At 38.6% G+C, this 24,532-nt stretch overlaps 1 protein-coding gene across 1 annotated transcript; it reads right to left on the reverse strand.

Moving 5' to 3' along the window:
• Window positions 1-18,559: 18,559 nt before the first annotated feature.
• On the reverse strand, window positions 18,560-23,505 carry LOC148102256 (uncharacterized). Its single transcript, XM_087843959.1, has 5 exons — window positions 23,425-23,505; window positions 20,687-21,653; window positions 20,204-20,371; window positions 19,790-19,885; window positions 18,560-19,316 (listed from the first exon to the last, which is right to left on the reverse strand). The coding sequence occupies exons 2-5, from the start codon at window positions 21,647-21,649 to the stop codon at window positions 18,984-18,986; spliced, it is 1,560 nt and encodes a 519-aa protein (XP_087700085.1). The 5' UTR covers window positions 21,650-21,653; window positions 23,425-23,505; the 3' UTR covers window positions 18,560-18,983.
• Between the last annotated feature and the right edge of the window lie 1,027 nt (window positions 23,506-24,532).

Raw genomic sequence — 24,532 nt, forward strand, 5'->3', positions numbered from 1 at the left:
ATGACGTGGACCAAGGTTTGTCATTACATATCTCTATTTTGAATGTGACAGGTATCAATAGAGTTTTTTCTTGCTTTTTCTATCAAAATTGATTGACTTTTTACAGTTGCCCGCTATGGTTAATAATAACATGTTCAGTCGTGAGTGAAATCAAAGCTTCTCTTCACTTTAGCATTTAACATTCCCAACAATATAATGTGCTGCATTAATCGAAACACAGCTAATAAAACACAATTTTCTTGATGGAAACATCAGTAACTCAAAATTAGCAACCAAAGGGTTAAGTCTGCAGTTCACACTCATGTGAAGCTACAGCCTCCCCCCCTAGTCTCTGTCCTCCTACTCCTGCAAAAACAAAACAAAGCGAGACAAAACATCCACCCTTCTTTTACAGGCTGGGTGAATTGTTTGTAGACATGTACTAATCCTAAAGTCGGTATCGTTTTTGTCTCAGTGTCAAGTCAGTTTAAACATTTAGTCGTCAGTCCATCACAGTCCAGTCACATGCATACATTCACACACATTCATACCAGATATTGCTGATAATGGAGTCTCACGCGCAACCTAATCAAGCCTCCATCACCAGCAAGATGACGTCATCATTTTAAAGGGAAAACAGTTCCTTGTTTTTTGTTTTTTTTTAACTGGATTGACTCGCTGCAATCCTTTTAGGCTCAGGACTTCTCATGTGATCAATGTCCCATATAAGTGAATCTCTCCAGAGCCCATTATAATCATGGAGAAAAATACTTTGCAACTGTTTTCAGTAAGAATGTTTTATAGCGCTTTAAAGTTCAATCTCTCAGGCCTGGATTAAAGAGCTGATTTGTTAAATCAGGAACTCACAAAATACCAAAATATCACCACCGGTGGATCACTCCTCTCAGATGTTCTTATTTCAGTGCACTGTAACAAAAGCAAAAACAAACGTAACCAATAAAATACTCATATAATAACAAATAGTGGGGCCCGTTGGAAACATGTCCAAACATAAAACCATCTTTCTCTCTCTTAGAGAAAGAAAACAATCCAAACCTCACTGATAAAATCAACCTAGTGTTAAGAAAAACCCATAATCAACCAAAACTTCACCAGAAAGTTTTTCTCTGTCCAGGGACAATATTGTGTAAGCATACAGGTACCGTAACTTCTTTTTGCACTGACAAAAACGTGTTGGACTTATTTGATTCAATAGTGGACACTAGTTGCACACAAATGTTTTGCTTTGGCAGAAACTTAAACAACTGAGTTAAATCAACACAACCTTTTCATATTCAGTAAACCTGTGCATTTTGAGTTCATATTACACGATTAAGACATGTTCAGATGGAGTAAGTTGAGCTCCTGGAATATTTTAATCCTTCACAATTCTGTCATTTTATTTCAACACTATTCAATAACTTTTATCCAAATTCTACTTGGTCCCTTAAATACTACATGTTGTCTTCATATTGCCTACGGTTCAACAAAGTCTAAATTCTGGTTACCATAAAAATTGAATGGGTCTACAACAACTACCATCCTCCTATCTTTATCCTAATTGCACGAGGGCTGGGAAATAACTCTAAAGTGATAGGTTACGAGGCAGGGTGCACCCCGAACAGGTCACCAGTCTATCACCTAGAAACAAACAACCATTTACACTTACATTCACGGATAATTTAAAATCATCAATTAACCTAGCTCTAACAGCTGCATGACTTTTCACTGTGGCAGGAAACCAGAATACCCAGAGAGAAACCACTGCAAACTAACCAGACTGTGGACTTGCACCCAAGACCTTCTTACTGTGGAGCAACAGCACTCACCAGCATGCCAACAATGTAGGAAATACAGGGAAGCTATGATTTCCTGTTGAATTTTGTACAAATCTTTAAAGCCTGAGGCAATTGTGTTAAATACATGTGGGATGCTTACATAAATCCAAGGGCTGGCCCCCTTTTCTTTTTTTTCTTTTTTTTCTTTTATTTATTATTATTATTTTTTTTTCAGTGTGTTCCTCCTTCAATTAAATCTCAATCACAAACATGTGACTCTCCGAAATAAGGCTCACACCGTTAATTCATCATTTTCACTCTGTACCACTGCTCCTTATCAGGCTGTGTGAAGCACAGTAAACAATTCAGTTGAGGCCTTGAGCCATAAACAGACATCACTCACAGACATTGTTTTCATAACCAAACTGCTCTAGACCCTGTCCCCTAAATCTACACAAATGCCCTCTGGGTGACATGAAATGCATTTAACCAATTAACAATCAATGGCTTCTTGTTGTTGTAACAAATTCTGTATTTGGAGGTTTGTGTGCAGCATTTTGCGTATCAGCATAGCATTTGTTAGTAAAGCATTCTTCATTGCATCAGCGTGTGTGTATCACTCTTCATTGCACAAACATGTGTATGTGTGTGTGTGTGTGTGGATCACTTCTCAGTGAATTGAATCAGCATTTTGATTTGTGTGCGTGTGTGTGTGTCATTTCTCAGTCAATCAACAAGTGCATATGTGTTCATATGTGTGTTTCTCTTGCTTCTGAGTCAGTGTATGTAAATGTGTGTGTTTGTGTGTTTGTGTTCATCACTTTCCTGTTCTGGTGTTCTGGGTAAACCATGGCCTGAAGCGTGCTCTGGGGTCCTGCCTCCCCCTTTTCAGTCCGTTTGGGTCCATTGGTGCTGCTGCCCAAAGTTCTCTCCATACTGGTTCTGACCCCAATTGAGGCAGTCCTTTTCTCCAGTGTCCTGCATCTTCTCCTTGTCCAGCTCCTCCTTAACTTGACCCTTTTTGCTTCTGTAGGTCCTTCAGGGTTTGCTCCTGTGTTGGAGCTTCTCGTCAGGTTTGGCAACCTCCTGCTCCAGCAAGCTCCGGCCTGATTTCAAGTCCTGTATCTGGGACTCTAAGCCTGACTGATGGGTTCGATTAGCAGCCAGCTCCTCCTGAGCCATGATCAGTTTCTGCTCTGATGCCTTGAGCTCTCACTGAGGGCAGAAACCTCAGAGTCTTTTCCGTACACGTCAGATTGAAGCTTATTGATGTTTTCCTTGCTTTGCTCCACGGCCTTCTGCAGCTCTGCTGTTCGGCTCTTCTCAGAGGTCAGCTCCTGACCGAGCCCCGACACCTGTGCCTTCAGCTTATGTTCTTCTGCTGCTTTTGTCCAATCTGAGGTGCCTTCTGACCTCAGTTACTCCTCGTGTCTCTGGCACGCCCTTTTTGCTGCCCGATCCTCCGTGTTAGTCCGTCACTGTCCTGCACAGTTTTAATGCAGAGTTGTTAAGGTCAGCATTCTTTTGCTCGGCCTCACTTTTCATCCGGGCTTAATAGGCGTCTCGTCACAGCTCTGTCAGCTGAAGCTGTCTGGAAATCTCCCCCGTGTAGTGAAACGGGCCTTGGATTTAACGTTCTCCGTCTCCGCTGCATGAGATCTTTTTCCTGCAGCACTGTTGACATTCTCAGGCTGTTGTTGTGAGTCCAGCTGCTGTAGCATTTGGTCAGGGTCACATCAAAGATGGTAGAAGGGAGAGCAAAGATAGTAGAGGGGAGAGCAGGAGTCCAGGTCAGCCTCGGCTTTCCGGGCCGACAAAGCAGCCTGTAATTAAGCATAAAGAGAAAAAACAAAAACAAAACAAAAACAGACGAACAGGAAAATGATGTTGTTTTGGCTGTGTTACTCAGAGAGGGGCCAGGCCCTGTGTCAGCCTTCTCCCCCCCTTTTTTGTTTTTTCTCACTATATAATCAACTCCTAACCCACCAAGTTGACAGGACAACACAGGTACACGTTAAAATTCTTAAGATCATGTTTAATAATTCAAAAAAGGAATTTTATTTCATTCAGTAATCTCTTGTATTATTCAATCAGAAAAAAAAAACATGTCACAATTCGACTCTTTTAACCACTAAATTTATTATTTCATCACTGGTTTGTGATTTACCAGTGTCTGTCATTTTGAAGTCAAGTTGTTGTCCTGCAACCCAGAGAGTTTAATTGTTAGTAGTGGATAGACTTTATCATTTAACATCAGGTGTATGTTAAGTTTCGCTGCTTTAAACTTGCTGGAAAATCTTCACGTGTTCATGAATGTAAGCTGTTTCTTCATTGCGTGTATGTGCGTTTGTGGGTGGGATATTTTAACTTTTTTCTCAAACAAGGCATTTCTCTAATTGTGTATGTTTTTAATTTTGTTTCCCAAATTTTGATTTCCCACCTTAAATAACAGCATTCCATGTCTTCAGCCAGGAATTAGAGCTTGCTTGTGAGATTCAGGGACACATGGTGCCAAAAACAATTCAGTGAAAAACTCTCCTGAAAATTTCCAGTGATGGTAGCCGATAACTGGAGGAGAAGATGTCCTTTTAGCTTCTTTTTTGGGGTGGGGACAAAGTGAAAGGTCAAGCTGTAAAATTTTGAGCCAGAGCTTGGCATGTGTGTCGTCCCAATTTTATTAATCTATCCTTTTGCTGCTGTACTCAGGTTTCCAGGTTGAGAGAAATCCACCTGTATTAAGAGACTAAAACATTCATTTACTATTTTTCTTAAAACATCCATTTGGTTCATCTGCCTAGATTTTACTCTCTCTCTTGGTGCATAGTTCACACAGTCAGGCAGTTGCCTTTTATGGGCATGCAAATTTCCGGTCACTTACCCTCAGCAGCTGCAAAGCCGTCTCTCCCATATCAAAACTCAGCCAAACATTAAACATTCACCGTAGTCATTCAAAACTTTATTTGTAATATTATAATCAGCAAAATCAGCGTTTTAATTACAGGCATGTATCATTGTTTGCAAATCATACTTATAAAACTCAATAACACGCTAAACAGGAAGTCCTCTGTGGGCTTCACAACAGCCACCTCATTTGCATGTTCACACAAAATAGCTCGCAGCGCTGCAGCGCGCTGTCGTCACACACAGCCTCGTTTCACACTCAACTCTCTATTATATTACAAAGACGTCTTATATTTACAATCACTCTCAGGCCTGAAAGTTTTAGCGCCTACACAATTTTGACAAATTTAAGATAACGGGTCCAACCGAAGAAAGTCCAACTTTTTTGTAATCAATTAACCAGTATCAGACTCTAACTGTATCTGGCCTCATCTCTAAAATCCCTAAGTCAATTTACAGTGCCCAAAAAAGCGCAGATAAGGAGACTCTAACTCCTAGCTTGTTCCAGGATGCCCTGTACCCCACAGTCAAGCCAACTGAACTAACCCTGTTCGCCGACAGGTCAAGGTCGCGCGTCCGCGGCCAGGAGGGAGCGTAACCTCCGGGCTATGCGCCTCTTAGTGGACTCTAACCACCGTTCTAACAAAATTTATAATACTTTTAAACAACAGACAACACCCAAAAAACAAGAGTATGACTGAGGCAGATGCAACGTTATGGACATTGGAGACTCTAACTCGCAAAATGACCAACAAAGATGCAATCTTTAGACCAATGGAGACTCTAACTCACAAAATGACCAATTCCCTATCAAACTACCTGAGACTCTAACTCAGTATTATTACCTTTACCTGAGACTCTAACTCAGTATTTTTACCTTTACCTGAGACTCTAACTCAGTATTTTTACCTTTACCGTTACTTCAAATTTCAACACTCATGAGATTTTTCTTCAAAATCAAAACAGGCCTTCATCAGTAATTTCAGTGAGTAGGCTTTTAATTTATACAGTCCAATTTGGCACAGTTTGGATTTACATTCAACAGGTTGTGCCTCACCTTTAAATGTGCCGGCTTGCCCACTCACGTCAGACCACTGGCTCGTACCTGCCCGTTCAACCACCTCGGACCGTCCAAACCTCCAAAACTTCCATCCCAATACCACAGGACGAGCCCCCAAAACTGTTACGGATTCAAATATTGGGAATGGATACAGGAGGAAAACCCAAAATAACCACACTGGTCCGGCCGGGTCAAGTCAAACGATGATTTAATGAACACACGCGTGGGAGATGGACACCATACAACAGACAGCATCAGATCTCAAAATGGTGGAGCCTTGATCAAACTCTTATAGCCTCTAGTGGCCCCCACCTAATCATAAAAGCCTAAACATTCACATTCTTTCTCACACAGCGCCTAAGCTACGACCTTGGCTCCCTGTTTATCTGCTCCTGGTGAGATGGGGCAGTATGCTCTGTTCTCTTCTAATCAGACAAATGAGACAATGACTTTCTGTGAACAATATTTCTTATAACACAGCAGTATAATGCATCATAAAACAATATCATCCATTCACAATAAATCAACAGTCTAATGTAATGCAAATCAGTTTACCAAATGTAATAGTTATCACCTTCTTCTAGTTCAGGAGCATAATGCAAACTGAAACTACATAATAATTCACAATCTTTAATTAGGGGTCTAACATGGCATAAAATAATATCATAATCCCACAACATCTTAGCTCAAAAAGCTGCAAAACCTTTTTCCCCACCATGGAGATGCTGAATTCTATAAGGCTTAGCCATAAAGTTGAAAAACACTTTATCTCACCACGTTAGTGCGTTTCTCACTGGTACATGCCTTTGAATGGAGTTCTCGGCCGACACAAAGTATAGGTTTTCATTTGTTAATAACTTGAACATCTTAGCTCAAAAAGCTGCAAAACCTTTTTTCCCAGCATGGAGATGAATAATTTTATAAGGGAAAGCCATAAATATGTGTGTCTGAGTCTTCTACCAAATGTTACAGCTATCTCTATGAAGTTGATGTAAAACGCTTTATTTCACCACGTTAGTGCGTTTCTCACTGGTACATGCATTTGAATGGAGTTCTCGCCCGACACAAAGTATAGCTTTTCATTTGTGAATAACTTGAACATCTTAGCTCAAAAAGCTGCAAAACCTTTTTCCCCAGCATGGAGATGCTGAATTCTATAAGGCTTAGCCATAAAGTTGAAAAACACTTTATCTCACCACGTTAGTGCATTTCTCGCTATTACATGCCTTTGAATGGAGTTCTCGGCCGACACAAAGTATAGCTTTTCATTTGAGAATAACTTGAACATCTTAGCTCAAAAAGCTGCAAAACCCTTTTCCCCAGTACGAAGATGCAGAATTCTATGAGGCTTAGCCATATTTATGTGTGTCTGAGTCTTCTATCAAATGTTACAGCTATCTCTATGAAGTTGATGAAAAACGCTTTATTTCACCACGTTAGTGCGTTTCTCGCTATTACATGCATTTAAATGGAGTTCTCGCCCGACACAAAGTATAGGCTTTCATTTGTGAATAACTTGAACATCTTAGCTCAAAAAGTTGCAAAACCTTTTTCCCCAGCATGGAGATGCTGAATTATATAAGGCTTAGCCATAAAGTTGAAAAACACTTTATCTCACCACGTTAGTGCGTTTCTCACTGGTACATGCATTTGAATGGAGTTCTCGCCCGACACAAAGTATAGCTTTTCATTTGAGAATAACTTGAACATCTTAGCTCAAAAAGCTGCAAAACCCTTTTCCCCAGTACGAAGATGCAGAATTCTATGAGGCTTAGCCATATTTATGTGTGTCTGAGTCTTCTATCAAATGTTACAGCTATCTCTATGAAGTTGATGAAAAACGCTTTATTTCACCACGTTAGTGCGTTTCTCGCTATTACATGCATTTAAATGGAGTTCTCGCCCGACACAAAGTATAGGCTTTCATTTGTGAATAACTTGAACATCTTAGCTCAAAAAGCTGCAAAACCTTTTTCCCCAGCATGGAGATGCTGAATTATATAAGGCTTAGCCATAAAGTTGAAAAACACTTTATCTCACCACGTTAGTGCGTTTCTCGCTATTACATGCCTTTGAATGGAGTTCTCGGCCGACACAAAGTATAGGTTTTCATTTGAGAATAACTTGAACATCTTAGCTCAAAAAGCTGCAAAACCTTTTTTCCCAGCATGGAGATGAATAATTTTATAAGGGAAAGCCATAAATATGTGTGTCTGAGTCTTCTACGAAATGTTACAGCTATCTCTATGAAGTTGATGTAAAACGCTTTATTTCACCACGTTAGTGCGTTTCTCGCTATGACATGCATTTGAATGGAGTTCTCGCCCGACACAAAGTATAGCTTTTCATTTGTGAATAACTTGAACATCTTAGCTCAAAAAGCTGCAAAACCTTTTTCCCCAGCATGGAGATGCTGAATTCTATAAGACTTAGCCATAAAATTCAAAAACACTTTATCTCACCACGTTAGTGCGTTTCTCACTGGTACATGCATTTGAATGGAGTTCTCGCCCGACACAAAGTATAGCTTTTCATTTGTGAATAACTTGAACATCTTAGCTCAAAATTCTGCAAAACCCTTTTCCCCAGCATGGAGATGCTGAATTCTATAAGGCTTAGCCATAAAGTTGAAAAACACTTTATCTCACCACGTTAGTGCGTTTCTCACTGGTACATGCATTTGAATGGAGTTCTCGCCGGACACAAAGTATAGGCTTTCATTTGTGAATAACTTGAACATCTTAGCTCAAAAAGCTGCAAAACCTTTTTCCCCAGCACCAAGATGCAGAATTCTATAAGGCTTAGCCATATTTATGTGTGTCTGAGTCTTCTATCAAATGTTACAGCTATCTCTATGAAGTTGATGAAAAACGCTTTATTTCACCACGTTAGTGCGTTTCTCGCTATGTCATGCATTTGAATGGAGTTCTCGCCCGACACAAAGTATAGCTTTTCATTTGTGAATAACTTCAACATCTTAGCTCAAAAAGCTGCAAAACCTTTTTCCCCAGCATGGAGATGCTGAATTCTATAAGGCTTAGCCATAAAGTTGAAAAACACTTTATCTCACCACGTTAGTGCATTTCTCGCTATTACATGCCTTTGAATGGAGTTCTCGGCCGACACAAAGTATAGCTTTTCATTTGAGAATAACTTGAACATCTTAGCTCAAAAAGCTGCAAAACCCTTTTCCCCAGTACGAAGATGCAGAATTCTATGAGGCTTAGCCATATTTATGTGTGTCTGAGTCTTCTATCAAATGTTACAGCTATCTCTATGAAGTTGATGAAAAACGCTTTATTTCACCACGTTAGTGCGTTTCTCGCTATTACATGCATTTAAATGGAGTTCTCGCCCGACACAAAGTATAGGCTTTCATTTGTGAATAACTTGAACATCTTAGCTCAAAAAGTTGCAAAACCTTTTTCCCCAGCATGGAGATGCTGAATTATATAAGGCTTAGCCATAAAGTTGAAAAACACTTTATCTCACCACGTTAGTGCGTTTCTCACTGGTACATGCATTTGAATGGAGTTCTCGCCCGACACAAAGTATAGCTTTTCATTTGAGAATAACTTGAACATCTTAGCTCAAAAAGCTGCAAAACCCTTTTCCCCAGTACGAAGATGCAGAATTCTATGAGGCTTAGCCATATTTATGTGTGTCTGAGTCTTCTATCAAATGTTACAGCTATCTCTATGAAGTTGATGAAAAACGCTTTATTTCACCACGTTAGTGCGTTTCTCGCTATTACATGCATTTAAATGGAGTTCTCGCCCGACACAAAGTATAGGCTTTCATTTGTGAATAACTTGAACATCTTAGCTCAAAAAGCTGCAAAACCTTTTTCCCCAGCATGGAGATGCTGAATTATATAAGGCTTAGCCATAAAGTTGAAAAACACTTTATCTCACCACGTTAGTGCGTTTCTCGCTATTACATGCCTTTGAATGGAGTTCTCGGCCGACACAAAGTATAGGTTTTCATTTGAGAATAACTTGAACATCTTAGCTCAAAAAGCTGCAAAACCTTTTTTCCCAGCATGGAGATGAATAATTTTATAAGGGAAAGCCATAAATATGTGTGTCTGAGTCTTCTACCAAATGTTACAGCTATCTCTATGAAGTTGATGTAAAACGCTTTATTTCACCACGTTAGTGCGTTTCTCGCTATGACATGCATTTGAATGGAGTTCTCGCCCGACACAAAGTATAGCTTTTCATTTGTGAATAACTTGAACATCTTAGCTCAAAAAGCTGCAAAACCTTTTTCCCCAGCATGGAGATGCTGAATTCTATAAGACTTAGCCATAAAATTCAAAAACACTTTATCTCACCACGTTAGTGCGTTTCTCACTGGTACATGCATTTGAATGGAGTTCTCGCCCGACACAAAGTATAGCTTTTCATTTGTGAATAACTTGAACATCTTAGCTCAAAATTCTGCAAAACCCTTTTCCCCAGCATGGAGATGCTGAATTCTATAAGGCTTAGCCATAAAGTTGAAAAACACTTTATCTCACCACGTTAGTGCGTTTCTCACTGGTACATGCATTTGAATGGAGTTCTCGCCGGACACAAAGTATAGGCTTTCATTTGTGAATAACTTGAACATCTTAGCTCAAAAAGCTGCAAAACCTTTTTCCCCAGCACCAAGATGCAGAATTCTATGAGGCTTAGCCATATTTATGTGTGTCTGAGTCTTCTATCAAATGTTACAGCTATCTCTATGAAGTTGATGAAAAACGCTTTATTTCACCACGTTAGTGCGTTTCTCGCTATGTCATGCATTTGAATGGAGTTCTCGCCCGACACAAAGTATAGCTTTTCATTTGTGAATAACTTCAACATCTTAGCTCAAAAAGCTGCAAAACCTTTTTCCCCAGCATGGAGATGCTGAATTCTATAAGGCTTAGCCATAAAGTTGAAAAACACTTTATCTCACCACGTTAGTGCATTTCTCGCTATTACATGCCTTTGAATGGAGTTCTCGGCCGACACAAAGTATAGCTTTTCATTTGAGAATAACTTGAACATCTTAGCTCAAAAAGCTGCAAAACCCTTTTCCCCAGTACGAAGATGCAGAATTCTATGAGGCTTAGCCATATTTATGTGTGTCTGAGTCTTCTATCAAATGTTACAGCTATCTCTATGAAGTTGATGAAAAACGCTTTATTTCACCACGTTAGTGCGTTTCTCGCTATTACATGCATTTAAATGGAGTTCTCGCCCGACACAAAGTATAGGCTTTCATTTGTGAATAACTTGAACATCTTAGCTCAAAAAGTTGCAAAACCTTTTTCCCCAGCATGGAGATGCTGAATTATATAAGGCTTAGCCATAAAGTTGAAAAACACTTTATCTCACCACGTTAGTGCGTTTCTCACTGGTACATGCATTTGAATGGAGTTCTCGCCCGACACAAAGTATAGCTTTTCATTTGAGAATAACTTGAACATCTTAGCTCAAAAAGCTGCAAAACCCTTTTCCCCAGTACGAAGATGCAGAATTCTATGAGGCTTAGCCATATTTATGTGTGTCTGAGTCTTCTATCAAATGTTACAGCTATCTCTATGAAGTTGATGAAAAACGCTTTATTTCACCACGTTAGTGCGTTTCTCGCTATTACATGCATTTAAATGGAGTTCTCGCCCGACACAAAGTATAGGCTTTCATTTGTGAATAACTTGAACATCTTAGCTCAAAAAGCTGCAAAACCTTTTTCCCCAGCATGGAGATGCTGAATTATATAAGGCTTAGCCATAAAGTTGAAAAACACTTTATCTCACCACGTTAGTGCGTTTCTCGCTATTACATGCCTTTGAATGGAGTTCTCGGCCGACACAAAGTATAGGTTTTCATTTGAGAATAACTTGAACATCTTAGCTCAAAAAGCTGCAAAACCTTTTTTCCCAGCATGGAGATGAATAATTTTATAAGGGAAAGCCATAAATATGTGTGTCTGAGTCTTCTACCAAATGTTACAGCTATCTCTATGAAGTTGATGTAAAACGCTTTATTTCACCACGTTAGTGCGTTTCTCGCTATGACATGCATTTGAATGGAGTTCTCGCCCGACACAAAGTATAGCTTTTCATTTGTGAATAACTTGAACATCTTAGCTCAAAAAGCTGCAAAACCTTTTTCCCCAGCATGGAGATGCTGAATTCTATAAGACTTAGCCATAAAATTCAAAAACACTTTATCTCACCACGTTAGTGCGTTTCTCACTGGTACATGCATTTGAATGGAGTTCTCGCCCGACACAAAGTATAGCTTTTCATTTGTGAATAACTTGAACATCTTAGCTCAAAATTCTGCAAAACCCTTTTCCCCAGCATGGAGATGCTGAATTCTATAAGGCTTAGCCATAAAGTTGAAAAACACTTTATCTCACCACGTTAGTGCGTTTCTCACTGGTACATGCATTTGAATGGAGTTCTCGCCGGACACAAAGTATAGGCTTTCATTTGTGAATAACTTGAACATCTTAGCTCAAAAAGCTGCAAAACCTTTTTCCCCAGCACCAAGATGCAGAATTCTATGAGGCTTAGCCATATTTATGTGTGTCTGAGTCTTCTATCAAATGTTACAGCTATCTCTATGAAGTTGATGAAAAACGCTTTATTTCACCACGTTAGTGCGTTTCTCGCTATGTCATGCATTTGAATGGAGTTCTCGCCCGACACAAAGTATAGCTTGTCATTTGTGAATAACTTCAACATCTTAGCTCAAAAAGCTGCAAAACCTTTTTCCCCAGCATGGAGATGCTGAATTCTATAAGACTTAGCCATAAAATTCAAAAACACTTTATCTCACCACGTTAGTGCGTTTCTCACTGGTACATGCATTTGAATGGAGTTCTCGCCCGACACAAAGTATAGCTTTTCATTTGTGAATAACTTGAACATCTTAGCTCAAAATTCTGCAAAACCTTTTTCCCCAACATGGAGATGCTGAATTCTATAAGGCTTAGCCATAAAGTTGAAAAACACTTTATCTCACCACGTTAGTGCGTTTCTCACTGGTACATGCATTTGAATGGAGTTCTCGCCCGACACAAAGTATAGCTTTTCATTTGTGAATAACTTGAACATCTTAGCTCAAAAAGCTGCAAAACCTTTTTCTCAGCATGGAGATGACGAATTCTATAAGGGAAAGCCATAAATATGTGTGTCTGAGACTTCTACCAAATGTTACAGCTATCTCTATGAAGTTGATGAAAAACGCTTTATTTCACCACGTTAGTGCGTTTCTCGCTATTACATGCATTTGAATGGAGTTTTCGGCCGACACAAAGTATAGGTTTTCATTTGTGAAAAACTTGAACATCTTAGCTAAAAAAGTTGCAAAACCGATTTCCCCAGCACAAAGATACCGAATTCTATGAGGCTTAGCCATATTTATGTGTGTCTGAGTCTTCTATCAAAAGTTACAGCTATTCAATGAAGCTGATGAAAAACGCTTTATTTCACCACGTTAGTTCGTTTCTCGCTATTATATGCCTTTGAATGGAGTTCTCGCCCGACACAAAGTATAGGTTTTCATTTGTGAATAACTTGAAAATATTAGCTCAAAAAGCTTCAAAACCTGTTTGCCCAGCACGGGGATCTTGAATAGTTGAAGATAACGCCGTAAATATGTGTGTATGCTTCTTCTATCAAGACTTGCAGCTATTTATATGAAGTTGTACAAAAACGCTTTAATCCGTCAAAACAGTGTGTTTCCTACGATTACATGCATTTGAATGGGGGAATTCGCCCAAAACAAGGTATAGGTTTTCATTATGTGAATAACTTGAAAATCTTAGCTCAAACAGCTTCAAAACCTGTTTGCCCAGCATGGAGATGCTGAATTCTATAAGGCTTAGCCATAAAGTTGAAAAACACTTTATCTCACCACGTTAGTGCGTTTCTCGCTATTACATGCATTTGAATGGAGTTTTCGGCCGACACAAAGTATAGGTTTTCATTTGTGAAAAACTTGAACATCTTAGCTCAAAAAGTTGCAAAACCGATTTCCCCAGCACGAAGATGCAGAATTCTTTAAGGCAAAGCCATATTCATGTGTGTCTGAGTCTTCTATCAAATGTTACAACTATCTCTTTGAAGTTGATGAAAAATGCTTTATTTCACCACGTTAGTGCGTTTCTCACTGGTACATGAATTTGAATGGAGTTCTCGGCCGACACAAAGTATAGGTTTTCATTTGTGAAAAACTTGAAAATCTTAGCTCAAACAGCTTCAAAACCTGTTAGCCCAGCACGGGGATGGATATTGAATTGTATAAGAGAAAGCCACAAATATGTGTGTCTGAGTCTTCTATCAAGACTTACAGCTATTTATATGAAGTTGTACAAAAACGCTTTATTTCGTCAAGACAGTGCATTTCCTACGATTACATGCATTTGAATGGGGGAATTCGCCCAAAACAAAGTATACGTTTTCATTATGTGAATAACTTGAAAATATTAGCTCAAAAAGCTTCAAAACCTGTTTGCCCAGCACGGGGATCTTGAATCGTTGAAGATAACGCCGTAAATATGTGTGTATGCTTCTTCTATCAAGACTTGCAGCTATTTATATGAAGTTGTACAAAAACGCTTTAATCCGTCAAAACAGTGTGTTTCCTACGATTACATGCATTTGAATGGGGGAATTCGCCCAAAACAAGGTATAGGTTTTCATTATGTGAATAACTTGAAAATCTTAGCTCAAACAGCTTCAAAACCTGTTTGCCCAGCATGGAGATGCTGAATTCTATAAGGCTTAGCCATAAAGTTGAAAAACACTTTATCTCACCACGTTAGTGCGTTTCTCGCTATTACATGCATTTGAATGGAGTTTTCGGCCGACACAAAGTATAGGTTTTCATTTGTGAAAAACTTGAACATCTTAGCTCAAAAAGTTGCAAAACCGATTTCCCCAGCACGAAGATGCAGAATTCTTTAAGGCAAAGCCATATTCATGTGTGTCTGAGTCTTCTATCAAATGTTACAACTATCTCTTTGAAGTTGATGAAAAATGCTTTATTTCACCACGTTAGTGCGTTTCTCACTGGTACATGAATTTGAATGGAGTTCTCGGCCGACACAAAGTATAGGTTTTCATTTGTGAAAAACTTGAAAATCTTAGCTCAAACAGCTTCAAAACCTGTTAGCCCAGCACGGGGATGGATATTGAATTGTATAAGAGAAAGCCACAAATATGTGTGTCTGAGTCTTCTATCAAGACTTACAGCTATTTATATGAAGTTGTACAAAAACGCTTTATTTCGTCAAGACAGTGCATTTCCTACGATTACATGCATTTGAATGGGGGAATTCGCCCAAAACAAAGTATACGTTTTCATTATGTGAATAACTTGAAAATATTAGCTCAAAAAGCTTCAAAACCTGTTTGCCCAGCACGGGGATCTTGAATCGTTGAAGATAACGCCGTAAATATGTGTGTATGCTTCTTCTATCAAGACTTGCAGCTTTTTATATGAAGTTGTACAAAAACCCTTTATTTCGTCAAGACGTTTCCTACAATCACATGCATTTGAATTGGCCAATTCGCCCAAAACAAAGTATAGGTTTTCATTATATGAATAACATGAAAATCTTAGCTCAAACAGCTTCAAAACCTGTTTGCCCAGCACGGGGATCTTGAATTCTATAAGAGAAAGCCACAAATATGTGTGTATGCTTCTTCTATCAAGACTTACAGCTATTTATATGAAGTTGTACAAAAACGCTTTATTTCGTCAAGACAGTGCGTTTCCTACGATTACATGCATTTGAATGGGGCAATTCGCCCGACACAAAGTATAGGTTTTCATTTGTGAATAACTTGAACATCTTAGCTCAAAAAGCTGCAAAACCTTTTTCCCCAGCATGGAGATGCTGAAATCTATAAGGGAAAGCCATAAATATGTGTGTCTGAGTCTTCTACCAAATGTTACAGCTATCTCTATGAAGTTGATGAAAAACGCTTTATTTCACCACGTCAGTGCGTTTCTCGCTATTACATATCTTTGAATAGAGTTCTCGCCCGACACAAAGTATAGGTTTTCATTTGTGAATAACTTGAACATCTTAGCTCAAAAAGCTGCAAAACCTTTTTCCCCAGCATGGAGATGCTGAATTCTATAAGGCTTAGCCATAAAGTTGAAAAACACTTTATCTCACCACGTTAGTGCGTTTCTCGCTATTACATGCCTTTGAATGGAGTTCTCGCCCGACACAAAGTATAGGTTTTCATTTGTTAATAACTTGAACATCTTAGCTCAAAAAGCTGCAAAACCTTTTTTCCCAGCATGGAGATGAAGAATTTTATAAGGGAAAGCCATAAATATGTGTGTCTGAGTCTTCTATCAAATGTTACAGCTATCTCTATGAAGTTGATGAAAAACGCTTTATTTCACCACGTTAGTGCGTTTCTCGCTATTACATGCCTTTGAATGGAGTTCTCGCCCAACACAAAGTATAGGTTTTCATTTGAGAATAACTTGAACATCTTAGCTCAAAAAGCTGCAAAACCTATTTCCCCAGCACGAAGATTAAGAATTCTTTAAGGCAAAGCCATATTTATGTGTGTCTGAGTCTTCTATCAAATGTTACAGCTATCTCTATGAAGTTGATGAAAAACGCTTTATTTCACCACGTTAGTGCGTTACTCACTTGTACATGCATTTGAATGGAGTTCTCGCCCGACACAAAGTATAGGTTTTCATTTGTGAATAACTTGAACATCTTAGCTCAAAGAACTGCAAAACCTTTTTCCCCAGCATGGAGATGCTGAATTCTATAAGGCTTAGCCATAAAGTTGAAAATCACTTTATCTCACCACGTTAGTGCGTTTCTCACTGGTACATGCATTTGAATGGAGTTCTCGCCCGACACAAAGTATAGGTTTTCATGTGTGAATAACTTGAACATCTTAGCTCAAAAAGTTGCAAAACCTATTTCCCCAGCACGAAGATGCAGAATTCTATGAGGCTTAGCTATATTTATGTGTGTCTGAGTCTTCTATCAAATGTTACAGCTATCTCTATGAAGTTGATGAAAAACGCTTTATTTCACCACGTTAGTTCGTGTCTCGCTATTACATGCCTTTGAATGGAGTTCTCGCCGACACAAAGTATAGGTTTTCATTTGTGAATAACTTCACTGTAAACCCGAATCAGTTCACTGAACTTAAAACATTTGTGGAAACTGTACTGAAAAGTACATAAACTCATCTCTTCTAAGTATGGGGGTACTCAAAATTTGTATTTATTGTTAACTTAAAAATTTTAAATTATATTTTTATTTTATTAATTGAGCTTTACTTAAAAACTATATACTTTAATTTTAATATTTTCGTGTTTTTTGTAGTTTACTATTTTGATCCAACACAATGCAATTATATTACAACCTAAACGCATATTATATGATTATTAATTAAAAGATATTTATTTTTAAATGTTTGAGTTTAGACTAGTAAAAAAAAATTGAGAAATTCATTTACTTTACATTTTGTTTATTTAACATTTTCAAATTCAAATTCAAATTCAAATTTTTATTTGTCACATACACAGTCATACACAGTATGATATGTAGTGAAATGCTTGGACAACTGCTCGTGACCTAAAGAAAAAAGAAAAGGCTATGAATAAGATAGGAAATAAATAAATATGAAAATAAAAAAGGGTAAATTTAACCAGGAAGGAATAAAATAAAATATAAAAAAATTTAAGTTAAGAATGAGATAACTGTACAACACAAATTAGAATGAAGGGTAAATTTAACTGGGAAAGAATAAGATAAAATATATAAATTAAAGTTGAAAATAAGATAACTGTACAACAAAATACAAAGTATAGACATTTATAAGAATGTAAGAGAAATATAAATATATATACACACAATAACAGCAGCTGCAATCCACATTTATATAGTGTCTTGTGCAGTGCAAATATGCTTAAAGTGATGAAGTGTAAACAAATGTCCAGAATGTCCAGTGTGTGTGTAAGAACTATATGTGTGGGTCAGTACTGTGTGGTGGTGTGATTGAGAGACCGTATCGCCTGCGGGAAGAAGCTCCTCCTCAGTCTCTCTGTGTTGGTCTTCAGGGAGCGGAATCGCTTTCCTGACCTCAACAGAGAGAACAGTCCGTTGTTGGGATGGCTGAGGTCCTTCACGATCTTCCTGGCCTTGGTCCAGCACCGCCTGCTGTAGATTGAGTGCAGGTCAGGGAGCTCTGAGCAGATGGTGCGCTCAGCTGAACGCACAACCCTCTGTAGAGCTCGTCTGTCCTGCATGGTGCTGTTCCCGAACCAGGTTAAGATGTTTCCCGTCAGGGTGCTCTCTATGGTGCAGGAGTAAAAGTTCCTGAGCACCTTGGGGGGCAGTCGGAAGTCTCTCAAGCGTCTGAGGTGGTAGAGACGCTGACAGGCCTTTTTCACCACGGTGTTGATGTGACAGGACCATGACAGGTCCTGCGTGATGTGAACTCCGAGGTATTTGAAGCTGTCCACTCTCTCCACTGGGCACTCGTTGATGACGGGGGTCTGGTAGTTCCTCTCCTGCTTAGTGCTGAAGTCCACTATCAACTCCTTTGTCTTACTGACGTTTAGAAGGAGGTTGTTCCTCTGGCACCAGTTCTCCAGATTCCTAATCTCCTTCAGGTAGGGCGTCTCGTTGTTGTCAGAGATCAGGCCCACCACGACGGTGTCGTCAGCAAACTTGATGATGGTGGTGGAGCTGGTAGTGGCCACACAGTCATATGTGTACAAGGAGTACAGCAGGGGGCTCAGAACACACCCCTGGGGGGCTCCAGTGCTGAGAGTTTTTTTTTTAATTCAATGTTCAATTTTTTTTATGGAAATGTAAAAACATCACAAATGTTTTTATAAAACCATTAACATGGACATGGGCACCATAAAGTGAGCATTATAAATTCAGTGTAGAACATCTTTTTGTAAAATCACAAAGGACAACATCAGTCCTAATAGCATCTTTCTCAAAATACACAAAAATTCAAAATAAAAATTCAAATACTAATCACTTTTGTTTGAAAAAGAAATGAAAAACAATTTTTAAAAATGGATACAAATAAAGATGATCATCTTCCAAATAACAAGAACAGGCAGGCAAGTATAGGAAAATTAGGTAAACTGATGGAGTTAAATCCACCCAAAGCCTGTAGTAAACTTAAAGTGCTTTAAATAAAGTGCTTCAAACAAAGTGCTCAGTAACAGAGTGCATGTCCTAACAAACATTGCCTTATATTCCTTCCAAAACTACTCTTTCAGCAACAAATCATTTTTAAGAGCATGTAGGCAGGGTTTCAGGGGTTTGCCGTCATCAAGCCCCATGAAGATTTTTTGGACAAAGGTAAATGTGTGAACCAGCTTCCTGGGGTAGTCTAAATGCAGAGCATAGATCAAGCCAAACAATAAGGCAAATGCATCTGCAAATCTGGGAATATCACGCATCACCAAGTCGCCTTCCACCACAACGGCCATGCTTGAGGAAGTAAAATGGACAGAACTGGTCTGGGAAGTGCCGTCGGTAACCACTGTGAGAAGGGCAACTGGAGTGTCAATGAGGGTCGACTCATCCAATGTGTCCGCCTGGAATAGACACAGTATCAATAAGTAAGGTTGGTTTGAGAGAATGTGACAAGCAAGACCTGTAATCTAGCAAAAAATTCAGCAGTGTAGTGGGTTACTTTGTAACGGGTTAGGGTACTCTACTTTTTTGAAAAATGTACATTAACGCGTTAGCTTCTGTCATTACATAATTAGTATGTTTGTTATTTTTCAAAAAAAAAAAAAGAAGTAATTTTTTATTTTATGACTTTATCTCAAAAAGAAACTAAATCTTGATTTCAGCCTTGTTTTTGGGGCCACCTGCAACGTAGCCGAAGTGCTGTGATACGCCTGTGCCCTGCTCCTGACTGTGTGTGTGTGTGAGGGTTTTCTAAAGACAGGGTATTTTGCTTGTACAATTTGGTAGCTGCTAGGGTATTAAATTGTTTTTTAAAAAAAAAAACATGGTGTTTTATCTCACTGGCAGAATTTAAGTGATGCAAAAATACACTTACATTACATGTCTTAAAGAATTCTGGGTCCTCCTCCCGCAGGTACACAGGAAGGGCACGAAGCACTGCAGTGCGTTTCACGTTGACATCAGGCGCCTCCTAAAAAGGGAAAAGAAAAGTTCATTGAACACAAAGTTTTCAGGTGTCATTCTTTGGGGAGAATACATGTTTATGAAACTGCATGGCATGTGACTCTACATAATTTTGGAGACATTTCTTTTAAGACAACCTTTCTGTCTCTTATGACAAAGAGTCTGTATCTTACTCATTTGACAAAAATCCTACACAGTATTTTAAAATAATAACAGATCAGAGCTGTAATCTGTATAGAACACAGATGTTCAAAGCAAGGAAAAAATTGAGTTTTTATCAGTGAAACGTTTAATTTGTGTTAATTTTATCATTATCAATATTCACCTGAAGATCATAATGATTCAGGATGGTTCGCAGAGCCTCCGATATCTTGCCAGTCCGTGCAGCCTTCTGTCTGTATAGAGCCATGAGTCGTGGTGTGTGTCTGTCAAGTTCAGCATACAACTGGTTCCGCAGGTTGATGTTTGTGACTCGGTGGAACTCCGCACAAATCTAAAATAAAACAGGAACAAAAACATCAACATGAAGCCAAATTACTGACCAAATTTACATCTTATCATTAAAGAGGAATTGCCCAACTTCTGTCTAACCTTATTTTATAGATGTCCTATTAAGTTTTTTTTTTTTTTTTAAATTGGACCCGAACCACAAGCACAAGTGTATCACAAAGCTGAAATATATTTTTGTTTGTTATCTATTATTTATTTATTTGTTATTTATTTATTATCTGAATCTGAAGAGATCTGCTGAACTTGCATTGTTTCATGTTAAACTGAAGAAGAAAAAAAAAAATCAAAGCACAGATACCTGAGAGTCAAATAGCAGAGCAGGCCAGTTCTCTAAGAAGTTCTTTACCATTGGGTTGTCTTGAACAATTTCATGGCGACGAAGTGGAAAGGTAGTCTGCATCAGTTTTTCAATCATTATTTTGTTGGGCTCAGTCTTCTCAACCTCATTTTTTATCTGGACTCTCATATCCTCCAAACTGACCTGATCTTCTCCTCTTGGAAAGTTTGGGAGGTAGTTCACCTCAGCTCTACTGGCTCTTTTTATGTTTGAGTGGGGGTGCTCTCCTTCAGGGTTGTTAACACTCCTCCTGCCAGCGTTGACAGACACCTCCACACATCCAGATCTGGCTAGCTTGGTGCGATAATTTCCCATCTTGAATTTTAAACTGGTCTTCCAACCATAACTTCCATTCCTACTTCCAGGCTCTTTAAGACATGGATGAGTGGTAACAAGAGCTTCTGCTGCCAAACCGACATCTCCATCACTCGGATAGGCTTTGAAGGTGTGCATCGCTGAAGCCATGGTCTCCAAGATGTTGTGCTTTTGGGCTCGAGTCAACTTCAGATGTTTTCCAGACATCTCAAAGGCTCTATTTCCCTCCTCAAGTAGATGTTCAACTTCGTAAGAAAAGGTAGGTACTGGGAAAGTGTCAGGCCAACACTTCAGACGCTGAGCTAAAGGCACATGAGGAAGGATGTCTGTATCAGAACTTGCACAAGAACTGACATCACTTTCAGATCTCACTACTTTTAGTGTGCCCTTCTCCGGCAACTCTTGAATATCCAGTAGGCAGGTAAGTTGCCCATCAAAGTCGGGGTCTTCATATTGTAAGGTAAACTCAAAGTCCAGCCTAGGGTTGAGCTTCTCACGGAGTATGGTGATTAGTTCTTCCACCGACTCAGGCCGCTTAGTTAGAGAAACCTTCACAACAACATCTGTGGTGAGGTGAACTCTCAGCAGGAACTTTTGGGATACTGCCATCGTCCTATGAATAAAACAAGGAATGGAGATGATTTTTTAAAAAATGAATCGTCTCATAAACACTGTACATCATACCATTAACCTTATTATTAGGGGTGGGTTTTTATAATCAATTCATCGATTAAAATCGATTCTGGCTTGGATAACGTAAAATCGATTCATTAAAATCCTGAATCGATTTTTTAATATAAATTTATTTTGCCCGAAATGCCAGAATCTCTGGTGAAATCTCACAAAATTTCAACAACCACCAAACAGCTAAGACAGTAAATGAGAGCAGGAACACCGATTCTGCACAAAGACTTAAACACACAGCGCAACCCGCGGATCAGAATCAGTTAGATGTCGCCTTTCTCACAGTTGGGGCTGAAAGCCGACAGCTCGCTGATTCTGATCTGTCGGCGGGTCCGCACTTTGTGTTCACGCCCTTTATGAGCTGATTCTAAAGCTGTTAGTTTGATGTCTCTCCAAACAATATTGACCGAACCAGCAGCAAAAGAAGATCCAAACTACGCTTCACATTAACACCGTCATGTATTCACTCTTACTTTTACTGTTTTGCTTCGACCACGATGCACAGCTCGCTCTCTCTCTCCCTGTACTTCAAGAACAGTTTCCCGTCTAAAAATCTGTTTTCTGCATTATTCGCTTGCTTGTTACGCACAAGTCTACCGTTGTTTACAGCGCTGTCGGCCAACGTTTTTTTTCTTATACTTCCGAAAAGAAAACCTAATTTCTGCCGTTCAATACTGAACAAATTTAAACTTTTTAAAATTATGCAAAACGCTCAGCCGTGTCTCTAATAAAACCGCTCTAACATCAGAGGTAATGTTCATATGTTGATTAATGGTTTTCTTTCGTTTTTGATGTACTGCAGAATATTTTTATAAAATCCCAGGCCAGGAAAATCGCCTTCATGTTTTTCTGTGTTTTATCTTCAGCTACTTTGACACAAAGGCATCTGCTGTGATGCTCACACCTTTGATAAAGTCTTGCGTGTGTCAGCTTCCTTTTTATAGATACAAAAATGTGTAAATATACTGTTCTGAATATAATATTTCTGACTGTCAAAATTTCCCAGATTCAAATCGAATTGAATCGAATTAAATCGAATCGATTCGGGACCTTGTGAATCGGAATTGAATCGATTCACGAAATCAGTGACGATACCCAGCCCTAGTCCTGACACACAGGCTGGTTTTTGTACAGCTTCCACAAACACAATAATTTTGTATTTTTAAGAAAAATGAATGCAATATAATCATAGTAAACACACTAACGCTCACGAACACCACCTACTGCCAACAGCGCATAACATACAACTCCCTTCAGTTACATCACATGTCCAGATTATGAAACTTTCAGTCAAAATTTGGGTTTCTAAACATTTTTAATTTTGAAATACCCCAATCAACGTATGAAGACGGTTTTTGGGGGACATTTTATATGCATTTCAGCAACTACTGAAATCTGCCCTTTAAGGGACTTAATGAATGGTTTCTTTTAAGAATTAAAAATGATTGAGTATTTTCACATCACATGAAAATATAAATTTTTAATACAAATTTGGCCCTACAAAAAAATGGAAACTCAGTAACCAATATAATGGAGATTCTCTAAACATGAGCAAATATCAAAGTAAAATTGTTGATTGGGATTTACACATTGGATGTATCCTCAGTAATTTTGTACAATTATACAAAATTATTTTATAAGAACTCAACAACTGATGAAACAACTTACTTATGTGACTAAATATGAAGTGTTATACTTACCACAAAAGTTGAACTGTGCCACCGACCCTTGGTAGATCTGCACATGATAAAAAGATGCATTATAAATAATAACACAGCTATTAATAATTATACTGGCGGGGTACATTTAAGATGTTAATGTCACAAAATAAAATAGGCCGGTTGAAAGAAGTACAAGGTAATGGTAATGGGGGGAGCCATGAAAATATATCTTTTCAACATGATTCAGTGTGACAAAGCAGGGGCATGATTAAAAAGAAAAAAAAAACAGGTCTTTTAACCTACAAATGTTTTAATGGCCATGAAGAAAGGACTCTTCAATAGATCTTTCAACTCACCTGTGTTTACTGTCTCCACCTGAAATTACTTGCAGTCTTAAGTTTTTTTCTTCGGTCTTCAGCCTTGGAATAAAAAATAAAAATACTGAAAACCTTATCAGCACACTAAATATACAACACCTTGCTATATTTCAATCTGGGTATTACTTTTAATTGTTTAAGATAGAAGTTGCCACTGCTAGCTAAGTCACTTTTGAACGATGCTAATGAGAAGAAAAAAAACCCTGCCGAACAATGAGGCTGCTGTTGTAAAAACGCCAACTTTCTTGCGTTGGCAATGGGTTGTTAAAATGTCACTAAGACACTTTCTTTATGTGCAATTCTTATTAAAACTGTGTTTTAATCAGTTAAAACTGTAAAAATGACGACATCATCGGTTTGAAAAAGAGCGCGAACAACTATTCACTACCTGGGTCTGTGCTGTTTAACACAAAAGCGCATTCGAAAACAAGTTATTGGCTGCAACATATTAATATACTTGCTTTTTTACAGAAAAAATAAACATAACGAAGGTTCCGTTTTACTTACAAGTTTCTCCAAATGTGCTCTCCAGTCGCTCGAGAAGGGCAGCCATATTGAACAGAATTTTCTGTCAACGTCGTTCAGGTTAGAGAGAAAACGTCATGACGTCATGACGTACACATGCGGAGCTCGAAAAAAAAACATTTACTCAAAAATCATAATTAAAAAAGCAGTATTTACTCTTAACTTCTAAGCCATGTATAATTATAACTGTTTGAATCGTTAACGGAACAGAAAAGTTTTAAGTTGTTTCAACTTTGTGACGAATT

The sequence above is a fragment of the Neolamprologus brichardi genome, chromosome 7 (genome assembly GCF_056152115.1).
Source record: "Neolamprologus brichardi isolate AB-2024 chromosome 7, ASM5615211v1, whole genome shotgun sequence".
In the NCBI taxonomy this organism is placed as follows: Eukaryota; Metazoa; Chordata; class Actinopteri; order Cichliformes; family Cichlidae; genus Neolamprologus; species Neolamprologus brichardi.